The sequence below is a fragment of the Blennius ocellaris genome, assembly GCF_963422515.1.
Source record: "Blennius ocellaris genome assembly, chromosome: 7".
Taxonomy (NCBI): domain Eukaryota; kingdom Metazoa; phylum Chordata; class Actinopteri; order Blenniiformes; family Blenniidae; genus Blennius; species Blennius ocellaris.
The window spans coordinates 9,172,829-9,184,913 of NC_137656.1; the positions used below are offsets into that span (position 1 = coordinate 9,172,829).

Sequence of the window (12,085 nt, forward strand, 5' to 3'; positions counted from 1 at the left end):
TTTGGCTGAAGTGATCATGAAAATAAGGAAATATAATATAAAAGCTAAGGATTCATTCAACAGTAATATGGGCCTCCTGTGTACACACTGATTAGTGCGAGTTATCACAATACATAAGGAAGATATTTATTTAGTAAAGATTCTTAAGTCTATTTATTCCAGACTGTTTTATATCTGTTGTTGTTACTGACCTTTTTAATCATAACAATGAACTATGTCATGCAGATTAATTCCCGCAGAATTACAAGGAAGAGATATTTGTTCAAGTGTTTTTAACTAGCACACTCCCTGTAGTAAAATCTTAAAGAAGCAGCATACACCCATGAAAGAGGAGTCTCTTGTTTATTTTGTTTGGTGGGGTTTTTTTTTTTTGGTTCTTCGACTAGATTTAGCTGTGGCATGATTACCTCCTGCTGACCTCCAGAGCAGTAGAGATGAATCATTCTCTACTGTTATGATGTCGACACTCGCACCACTGTTTCTTCATTATATAAAGGAAATTATTTGCACTCAACGCAGTCTTTTGAAAATATCTTCACAAAGGAAAGGCAGTTTTCTTGAGAATTGAGTTTGTCTTGAGGTTAAGTTTTTCACAGGGTTTGTGTGTGTTGCACTTGCGTACCTTGTAGTGCAGTACTGGCACATCTGGGGTGCACAGCAATTACCGCCCCCACCCCCCCTCCTGTGATGAAATGAGCATGGCTCTTTTCATTCCACTGCACCCTTGGCAGAACTTGTTTGTCTGCAACATGGCTGAGCTGCCTGACAGAAAATGAGTCTTAATTGGAAGGCTTCTCCCCAGACTGCTGCATGGGTAGTGCAAAACATGTACTCCCTCCTTCGCCCTTGCAGCACTATGATCATGCACCTGTTCACCAGCATTGTGAATTGAGGAATTCGGCAAAAATTCTATTGAGATCAGGCTTTAAATTCTTGTCTTTTTTATTCTTTTATTTCTTTTTTTTTTGCAGTCGGGGCGTCTCTCCTGCAGCTTTTCTGAAAAGATTGTATTCAGAATTGGGTCAGTGTCCAGAATTCCAGCAGTTGCTCAGCATCACAGCCATTTAACCATTTCTCATGGAGGCACGAGCGTCGACAGGTTTTCATTTCCAGCCAAGACCGCAGCAAGTGGTTTCACTTGTTATTTTACCCATGGTCGTTTCTTACAGAAAAGAGACGAATGTATTTGGCCCTGCATGGAGGCTATTCTCCCAATGTATTCGTAGATCTAGTGATGATTACTCCAATCGTAAAAGTGTTTTGGATACAACTGTCATAGCTTAAAATCAGGATTCTGTGTCCGACCAACAAATGCATTGTTGTGGGTTTTTCTGCTGATTTCTAATGAAAATGAATGGTCACCTTACTTATTCAAGTTGTATATATCATTGGATTGGTTTTGGATTACTTGGCTAATCTTGCTCATTTTCAATTTCTATTTAGTTCAACTTTATTTATATTGCATCAAATACAACGGTAATTTCAAAACGCTTTTACGGAGATAACCCAACAACTCCACATGAGCAATCATAAGCGACTGTGAGAAGGAAAACCTCCACTTTTTTTCACAACAGAGGCCTGATTGACATTGTTTCTGATACACAGACGTTCTAACACAGGTTTCCCTGTGTTTGTGTCCATACAGAAAGTGCATCTGTGACAGTAAATATAGTGTCATGAATGGAAACGGTAATAGTAAAATAATTTTATTGGTCAATCCAAGGTGAAATAAGCAATCCAAGTTCCACATTTCAACAGTAGACTATTTGTAAAGAATAATTGCATTTTACCTTCCTGCTGCAAAGCTTGCCCAGTCACTATATAAACAACCTTACCTCTTAATTGACTTCAACCTTGCAAGGGGAAAACATAATTCTCTGCAAAACAATTACTTAGTAATTAAATTGGAGTGCAATTTTTTTTTTCAATTGCCCTGCTGTAATTTGATTGGCAAGAAAAAAAAAACAGTTGCCTGTTTTGTGGGAGCATTTAAACAGTCAACGTATAAAGTGATGTCTGAAACCATGATATATATTCAGAGTGAGGTTTGAGGCTTTTCCTCCATTGGTGCAGACATGTCCATTATGTAAAGGGGCATGCAGAGTAGTTGGCTGAGGAGTCCAGCTGTTTGGGTTAATCTCCTCATTGTGTTGTGAGCTGTTCCCCTGCTCGCCATGGTTCTGCATGTCGGACTGTTCCCGTGCCCACCAGGTCCTGCTCGGATCAGCCGTACCCATGCTTGCAGTGTGAGCCCTGCTGAAATGGCTCAGAGGTGGTTGCTTGGTGTTTGTATTTCAAACTGGCTTTGTACCATCCCCCTAGCCCCTCCCCCACTCCCTCTGCCCACCAGCATATTCTGTGTGTGCTGTGTGTGCATGTGTTTAAGTGCACTGTCCCTCGGTGCACGCTCACAAGGAGGCCTTTTTGCTCCTGTACATGATTGCCTTTCGTTGCCTTCTTCAGCCTCTCCTGCCTGCCTGTCTCCCTTCCCTGCCTATTCTTGCAGAATGTGACAGTCCTACAAGGTCTGTCCCTCCTTTTTAAAATAAGAAAAACAAACTACTATGAAACAATACTCTAAAATAAAGCAAGTTGTGACATTTGTTTTCATTTATTTATTTTTTTTAACTTGCCCGTTCTTTTCTGTTGGTTGTCAGCAGATGACCTTTCACAGTAGTAGGGTGTGTTTTGTTATTGCGCCACAGGACTTTGCCTCACCTCTGCCCTCTCTCCTGGGTCTATACCCTCTGTTCAGGAGATTAGTGCCACAGCCCACCGCGCTCTCGGTCACCTTCGCTGCATGAGCATGAGCTCTAAACAGTTTACTGACTCGCCATTTAATCTGTAAACTCCTTGTAAAAAGAATGCACTGACAGGGGGCATTAAATTAGGTCCAAACTGATCATCCACATTTCCAGTATAACCAGTTGAATTCAGAGAAGACTAACATTGACTTACTCCCCAGGTCATTTGCGACGACACACTTGTTTACAGTAACAAACACTTAGATGCATCATCCTGGTCATGTCTGTCAATCGTACGTAAACATCCCTATGTACTCATGAGCTGGCATCCGGGAGGAAAAAGCAACTGTCACGGCTAAGACTGAGCAATAAGGTGCAGTGTTTTTAAAATGAGGTGGCCTCCTCTATCATTAAGCCATCGTTTTTGAGAAGGTTAACACTCCCAGCAAGGTAAGCTGATCCTGTGCCTATGTTTGAAGGGCACCGACTACCCTGGTCTGTTACAGTTCAAGCCCAAGGCGGACTGTGGATGGTATGTGGTGGTATATTTGGTCGGAGCAAGTCTTGTTTCTTATGACTCTCTTGACCACCCATCGTGCCATCTCTCACCCTGCGTGCCAGCTCATAGAACTGGCTTCAGAATCCAACTGCAGGAAACTTTGCTCGCCAAATATGTAACTTTATAGGCACAAACTAGTCATCTGGCGTATTAGAAATCTCTTGCCGGTCCTGTCGGATCATCTTTCTGATGGATCATCCATCCCTGGATTTGCACTGTAACAGTGTAGAGCGGCCAAGCTCCAGTGTTGGAAACGTTTCTGCAAGGTGCACAGAGTGCATGCAGAGCGACCATGTTGGTACGGGCCTATCTGTGCCCCATGTTACTATGTCTGTTTTCCTGGGCAGCATCGCTGGAAGTGGAGCTGGGCCTACACGTGTCCCACCCTAGCTGCATATAGATCAGCCATAATCCATTAGCAGCTCCCTGGAATCCAGCCGGCACAGCACAGCACAGCACAGCGCTGAGGGGAGGGCTAGAGAGAGAGAGGGTAGCTGTGCGGGTGATTGGGGGGGGGGGATGAGAAGAGAGGAGGGGGGTGGGGGAAGTTTTTTTTTTTTTTTTTTTCCCCTCTCCTGAGCTGGCTGCTCTGAGCCCAGCCCCCTTTTATGTTGGACCTGCTGGAAAAGCCTCTTGAATCCCCCCGTAAAGCCTGCAGAGGTGTGTGTGTATGTTAAGAGAGAGACTTGAATGATATATGGCTTCCTGACTGGCATCATAGCAGAGGCCCTCTTTTCTCTAGCAGCGCTCTTCTGCATTATCGCCTGCGGGGGCTGAGCACTGGAGACTCCCGTTGCACAGTTTGCAACAGATCTGAGCTCTCGTTCGCAGTCAGGGGGGTATAGGGAGCTGTTCGAGGATGTGCCTGTATGTCCGGTGAGTGACTGGTGAGGGTGGAGATGTTGTAGAGAAAGGTGGAGAGGTGCAGGGAAGGAACGGGGGAGGGGAAGAAAACCATGAGTGGAAGTGTCAAACCAGAGGGGGCAAGCCCAGGCCTGGGCCTGAGAGTAATGATCACTTCAGCTGATTGTATCAGCTAGTCTGACTGTGACAGGCCAGCCTTTGCTACATCAGCCAGCCATCTCCAGCTCACAATTTTACTCTTGTTGTTCTTGTAACATTATTGCCTATGACGCGCAGTTTTATTTGTAATGATTTATGTTTACTTGGGCTGAACAATTTTTTTTAATCTTGTCTTTTTCTTCATTGGTTTTAGTCTTACCTTTGTTTGTGTGTCATTGGCCAGTTTTTTTAGAGCCTCGGTTTAAGATGCATTATAAACCTTAGAAGGAATTTCAGAATCTGTAAGTATCCTAATGTAATAAAATAACATTAAAAAGGTGGTTGTGAGGAATGCATTTAAATGCACTTTCTGCCTGGGCTGTTGTTTTTACAAAAGAAACATTATTGTTTCTTTTGTAACATATATTGAGTTCTTGAAAACATGAGCACTGTTTAAAATTCTGCTTTATTTTTTGGTCAATATATATTTGAAGAAGGGTGGCTGCATTTGATCTCAGCCACACTCAAGTTTGGGAATTATGGCTTTTCGTCAGTAAAGTATTTAATGAAACACTTGACGTGCTTTGCAGGGAGGTTTGGTGCTTTGGTCTGCCTAGCTCAGTTTAGGAACTGCTGCTTTCCTTCCCGCTGTGCATTATGGAACATGATTTTCATTAAATCTCTCGGTTGGCATGGGGTTAAAATGGCACATTTGCACATGTATTTACAGCTTGAGTCAAGCATTTCTCTGCATTACTGGGTAATCTCTTGTAATGCGGTATACCCTGCTGTGGTCAGGGGCATTAAAGATGTGTGTCCGTTTTCCGAACAAGTCCATGGGTTTTAGAACATGAGGAGCATGAGTCATACACAGGCTGTGCTGCCTTAACTACGACACACTACTCTTTCCCTGCATCTTTACGTGTTGCAATAAGGTTTTGTATCGAAATGTATCTAGTTTCAGAAAAGAAATAGGTGTTGTGGTTGGAGTAGGTCATCAGCATGTGGTTTATCAGTGAATAGCATTCAGCTGTCCTATTTCCATAAATGAGGGCCTCTCTGGGGGATCAAGTGATGCTGTCCTTGTGTTTGAGCCACACCCTCCCCCCCTCCTCCTCTGCCCAGAATCCTGTGTAGTTTTACCTGCTCAGGTGTCACCTAATCTCTCCCCCTGGCCCTGCTGTGCCACCGACCCCCACCCCCAGACAATGGGGCAAGGCTGACATTACCATGACCTAATAGAGACTAGAGTGATCCGAGTTTCCAAAGAGGGCACCCCACCGAAACTGGAGTTGCTCTGGTGAGATAGGGAAGAAAAGCTGAGAGGAGGCACCTTAGAAAAGTAGTTACTTTACCCTTTCTTCTTCTCCACCCCTGTGGCTTTTGTACCACAACAGTGGCAATGTGTACAATCAGAACTTGATCCACGCAGGGTTGCAATTTGTTTAAAAAGGAAGATGAGAGGGAAGGAAGGGTTCTGGTTTCTCAGCTTCCGTGCGATTACGTGGCACGCCGAACTAACAGTTTGCCAATTTCCCTGTGAGAGGTAAAAGCTTAGATTGATGTACTCGCAGTGTGGGTGTCATAAGATATGCATTTTAAATGTTACTGTGTCATTGACCTCTGTGACGGAACTGTAAGTTAAAGTACGCTTACAGAAAACGTGGTGCTTTTAAGGAACAATTTGTGTTCCATTACTAAAATCTATTCATGCACCCAAGTGAATGCTTTATAATTGTCGGTTGATGTATTGAATGTTATGATTTCTTTAGGATAAGTCAGTATACACAACAACCTGTCATTAATTGCCATGTTCAGTGAATCCTTCGGATTTTTCCCAACACCCTCTTTTTTTTTTTCTTTCGCAGGTTTAGGTGGTGCTCGTGTAGGAAGAGAGAGTGAGAGAAGGACAGAAGGAAGGAGGAAATGGAACTGCCAAATCATGCCAAACAACTGCTGCTGCAACTCAACCAGCAGAGAACCAAGGGCTTCCTGTGTGACGTTATCATCGTGGTGGAGAATGCGCTCTTCCGTGCCCACAAGAACATTCTGGCTGCAAGCAGCATCTATTTCAAATCTTTGGTCCTCCACGATAACCTCATTAACCTCGACACAGAGATGGTTAATCCCTCTGTATTCAGACAAATTCTGGACTTCATTTACACTGGGAAGCTCCTATCCTCGTCAGACCAGAGCAGTGAGCAGAACTTCAGTGCCCTCTTGACCGCAGCCAGCTACCTCCAGCTCCATGACCTCGCCGCCCTGTGCAGGAAGAAGCTTAAGCGCAGTGGTGGGAAACCCCTCCCAGGTAAACCCCTCACTCCAGGTCCCCTCAGCCGCTTACGCCTCAACAGTCAGCGCCTTTCCTCCTCAACCCCTGCTGGCCCCAACAACCACTATCCTCCGACCCCTTCTGAAGCTGACCAACCTCAGCCAGATGAAGGCCTTCGGGACAAACTCTCAGACGACGAGATGTACATCGGCAGCTCTGGGAAGAATGGAAATGGGGGAAATGGCAGCAGTAATGGTAACCTCAGTAGTGGAGGAAGTGCTGGGGAGCCAGATCTCGGACTAGACCTGTCCAAGAAGAGTCCCACCTCTGCGGGCACAGCCACTGATGCCCTCAGCCCGCACAGCATCTCCCAAGAATCCCCTCAATCTGCCTCAGTATCCACAACCAACAGTGCCTCACTGGATGACTCCTCCACCACCCTCCCAGGTGTAGACACCTGTGTCTCAGAAACCATGGAGCTCAACTCCTCTAAAACCTCAGAGGAAACCCAAAACCAGTCTGATGGGCCTCCACCACAGAAAAAATCCCGCCAGGGTGCTCGAAAGAATGAGTGGCCTAAGAAAGAGGCATCAGGGTTGAAGTCCGAAGATCATGACAGGCCACTGGTTAACGGGGTGATTGTGGGTCCTAAAGACAGCCGCTCTTCTGGGATCGGAGGAGGTGGCAGCGGAAGTTTTGCATCTGATCAGTCTCTCCCGTGCAAAGACGAGGAAGAGGGAGGAGAGAATGGCCGGGACCACAGTGATGAAAGTGGGCAGAGTGACGGAGACAGTGCAGGAGGTGGAGGACGAAGAACCAGAGGGGGACACCACAGCGCCAACTACGTGTACCGGCAGGAAGGTTTTGAGCCAGCATTTGGAGACAACCTCTATGTGTGCATTCCCTGTGGTAAAGGCTTCCCCAGCTCGGAGCAGCTCAATGCTCATGTGGAGACGCACACCGAGGATGAGCTCTACATTAAAGAAGAGGGAGGGACCTTTGTGAAAGAAGAAGATGAGGAGGAGGCTGAGGACCTATCGGCTCCTGTGGGTCCCTCCAACTTTGGTTCTGAAGCCCGTCCGTTCAAGTGTACAGTCTGCAGTAAGAGCTACAAAGATCCAGCAACACTGAGACAGCACGAAAAGAGCCACTGGCTGACCAGGCCCTTCCCCTGCAACATCTGTGGCAAAATGTTCACTCAGAGGGGAACCATGACTCGCCACATGCGTAGCCACCTAGGCCTCAAGCCATTTGCATGTGAAGAGTGTGGCATGCGCTTCACACGCCAGTACCGTCTGACAGAGCATATGCGCGTCCATTCGGGGGAGAAGCCGTATGAATGCCAGCTATGTGGTGGGAAGTTTACCCAGCAACGCAACCTCATCAGTCACCTGAGAATGCACTCCTCACCCTCTTAGAAATGCATCAAGCCAAAGAACTCTGGGAATAGAAAGAAAAGAAACATTGCTCTACCTTGTTCCATCTCAAAAAGCAAAGAAATGCACACATGCACATTCACAACTGCACGCACACACCCACACCCACACCCGCACACACCCACACCCACACACACACACACACACACACACACACACACACACACACACACACACACACACACACACACACACACACACACACACACACACACACACACACACACACACACACACACACACACACACACACACACACACACACAGTTCTACGTATTGACTCCAGTTTACGATGCCCTGGCTAAGTGAATGATGTAGCTGTTAGCCACACAATGCTCGTGGTGATGGTGGGATCTTGTTGATGCAAGGATCAAGTCATCATTTCTGTCAAATGACTGCTCACCTCTCAGGAGTTCTAGAGGGACAATTTACTCCGGTCTCTCTCCAAAGTCACAAAGCCATGGTGGAGTGGCATGGCTTCTGGTCTGTTTAATGTGAATGTGGGTACTGATATAATGTCAAGACCCCCCTCCCCTTCCCTCACCTCATACCGCTCAGCAGCCTTCCTCTCCTCTACCTTTTGAGCATTGAGTTGCTCGGATGGTTCCTCAAAAATATTAACTCAAGAGTCCCCTCTGTACTCAGTGCTATTTTGACCAAAAAAAAAAAAACGACCCGTGCAAACAATACTGGCAATAATTCAGCAAAAAGATTATTTTTACCCAGACAGCTTTATAGCCTGCGTTATGTTGGTGATGGGTATCTGTATGTAAGAGGAGGGTTATCTGGGTTTGGGACCATCTCCATGCTTTAACTGAAAGTCCTGATAAAGGTTTATGTTGGGATGGCATTGGATAAAGTTTCTATTTAACTATATACAGCAAGAACTCAAAGTCCTCTCCCTACGGCTGTTTGCATTAATGTAGAGGAGATTTTCACTGTTTTCAGTTTTGCCTGGTAGTGCCGCCAGGGACGAGTCCTGGTTGGAAAGATGAACCATTGAGGTACTCGTTTTACTTTAAGAAGTTGTCATGTTTCAGTGAATGTTTAAACTGGAAGATCTTGGGATTATACATGTGGAGGGGAGGGATGGGGGTGGGGTGGGGTGGGGTGCTAATGGGGATAAGGACAGGGGTGTCTTAGACTGAACCTTGGTGTTCAGTGGGTACGTTTATTTTTCTGTCTGTATAGCTTTCCTCCCCTCAGAAAAAAGAAAAGTCTATTTATATAGGCTTGTGACCTCGCTACCTCTGATTACTCTTACAAACTCTATGTTGATTAGTTGAAAGCTCTTATGTAATTAATTGTAAAAAGTGTGTAGATTATGGTAACGTTTCACCTAATGCTTTAACCTGCCCATCTCTCAACACAGGTTTTTAATGCTCATAGATTTTACACATTTAATATTGTTTGTAGCTGTTGTTTGTATTTGTCAGATATAGCTTTTTGGGTGCCCCGTTCATTGCGGTCCCACTTCAAAGTGTACTGTAGCTTCCTGCCTGGAGCAAATAGTGGCTAGTTGGTTAGTTTAGATATATAGTGTTCCAAAGATCTTATGAATGTTGAGGAGAACAGAGCTAACTAACAGACATTGCTAGACAAGTTCATAACCAAAGTTTTAAAAAAAAGATATACTTAAAATATATAGCATACTAAATTATTTCACTTTTGATTTCTTTTTACTGTATAAAACAAATTATGAATTATATTCTATGTCCAGACAAAGAAATTCATTCTTTGATGGAGTTTTGGCCAATGACTCTGAGACAGGTTGCAAGGAAAGCTTGTGCTGATTGGTGGGCTGGTATGACATAAACTTTGCCATCTAACGTAACTGGTAAAGTTTAAAAACATGTTCCCTGGACATGTTTTTTTTTTTTTTCTTTAATTGTTTTTGGTTTATCCAGAGTCCTTATCACTTTATATTCCCTGACTTTAAAAACAGGACTTAATGACATTTTTCGTGTTCTGTTCAGACCAAAAAAAGAGAGAAAAGGAAAAAAAAAAGAGACAGAAATTATAATCAGAATTTTAATGTGAAGTTGCTTCTTAGGTTGTTTTTTTTTTTTTTTGAGCCAGACTTGTGAAAACTTGTAATAAGAAGGGAGAAGCAAAGATGCACTGGACAACTGGACAACTCGTTGGTCTTCTGCAGCATACTTTTGTTTCTGATTGTATTCCATTTAATTACTAAATCATTTTAAATTATTTTAAGCTGTTTTGAAGCTTTACCTCAACCGAAGCAGCCACAAGTTTGGAATGGCCCCTCTGTTGTCTGTAGGTTTCACTGAAGCCTGTCCAGTGTATCTACTCTAAACAGTCACACTGTGGAGCATGATCCTTCACTACAAGTTTTTTTTTTTTGTAAAGGCATTCCTCTATTATGTTGGATTAACTGTTCTATTGATTTATGTTAAAATTCCTCTTTTCATCCTCATAATGTTATAGTCTGTAAAACCTTTGTTATCATTGGGATGCAGCTACAGTTACACACACACATCGCTGTTTAAGGTACCTGCGTCCTGGACTCCCGGAGTTGTTACTTGCTTATGTTGGTGTCTTGCTGTTCAGCAGTTACTGTTTAGTGATTGCATGGTACATCTGTATTTTTCACACTCCCCAACCCCTCGCCCACAAACATGTTATTTATCGCCTGATACATTCTTGCATGTGACCTCTTCTCACTTAAGAGGGAGTCCACAATGCATTGCCTTCAAACGTTTTTGTACTTGTCAGCACTTATTGCAACGCAGCGTAAAGTCTGTAATGCAAAAGTTCGCTTTTGTACAAGAACCTCTAGCCATCTCTGCAAATGATTTCGAATGCTTGCTTGTTTGACATTACAAAGAAGAAGAAAAAAACCTACGAACTCCAAACTGTGACCATACTACTACTATTACTACTACTACTACTACTACTCGTACTACTACTATTCAAATACTTCAGGGATTGTTCTGTATCTGTGAATGCAGACTCTCAGCTACATTTGTAAGATATTGCATTGTATCAATTTCTCTGTATTTTAATCATGGGAAAAGCAAAACACTAGTTTCATATTTAAGACGAACGGGGGGGTACTTTTTCAACTAACACAAAAAGCCTTGACAAAGGCGAGGCAGCTCGAAACAAGTCTACATTTTAGTTAGTAACAGTATGTTCAAGAAATAGTTGCAAAGTTGTACAAAGAACTAAGAAAGAAGAAGAAAAAAAAAAAGCTCATACCCAAATCCACAAACTATTTTTTAAACCAAAGCACATTTGAATGATTATGGAACCATGTGTGGCTCTAGAAAGAAACATATGTATTTATCTCATTGTTTACATAAACTTTTACAGTTTTACAGACCTCAGTCGAGACTCGGCCAGTCAGGGATGCAGTTTTTTTTATTTGGTGTGTGTATTTTTATTTTGTCTTTAATGGGGGCTTTTCCACAGAGGTTGCTGCCAAAACAAAAGCATAGCATTTAAACATGGGCTGAACTACTGCATATTCAATGAAGGGGAGGGTGTGTGGTTAAGGGAGCGACCCACCCTACCCTACCAGCTGGCTTTGGAGTGACCCTGTGCCCTGATCCCCCCCCTGGCCTCTGGCCTGTCTTCAGATGGGACCACAGCAAACGGGGGGTGGGCAGTGCGTCCTTGACGTATTAATCAAAAGGCTTTGTTTGTCGGGGTCTTTTAGCTCAATGTTATGTCTCTGTTTACCCAAATGCACTTGAGGACTGCCTCGGCTGCTTGGGTCTCTTAATATGTAGGAGTGGGTGCGTGATGCTTGAATGGTTTGGGTCGTAGTCTAACATGGTACATCTCTTATGCTGGCGGGTCTTGAAACCTATCTGGAGAATGTAGCTTTGACTTGTTCACTGCATGTAAACGGGCTCATCTGGTAGTCTTAACTGTGAATGTTGTTCTTTTTTTTTCTGCTTTTGTGATGACTGCTTTTGTTTTCTTTTTATCTGCCTGTGTTCTGTGGGTAAAAGCAGCACAAACCTCTGGCTGGCCGAGCCTCAAACAAAGTTGGTGCAAACACTTATTGACAGTGTTCTTTTTTATCAAATGTCTATTGTCAGTG

At 43.9% G+C, this 12,085-nt stretch overlaps 1 protein-coding gene across 1 annotated transcript; it reads left to right on the forward strand.

The window, feature by feature from the left end:
• Positions 1-6,231: 6,231 nt before the first annotated feature.
• On the forward strand, positions 6,232-7,995 carry hic2 (hypermethylated in cancer 2; the record flags this gene model as incomplete). The annotated part of the gene is made up of 1 exon (XM_080499822.1): positions 6,232-7,995. The coding sequence occupies one exon, from the start codon at positions 6,232-6,234 to the stop codon at positions 7,993-7,995; it is 1,764 nt and encodes a 587-aa protein (XP_080355948.1).
• Positions 7,996-12,085: the final 4,090 nt, after the last annotated feature.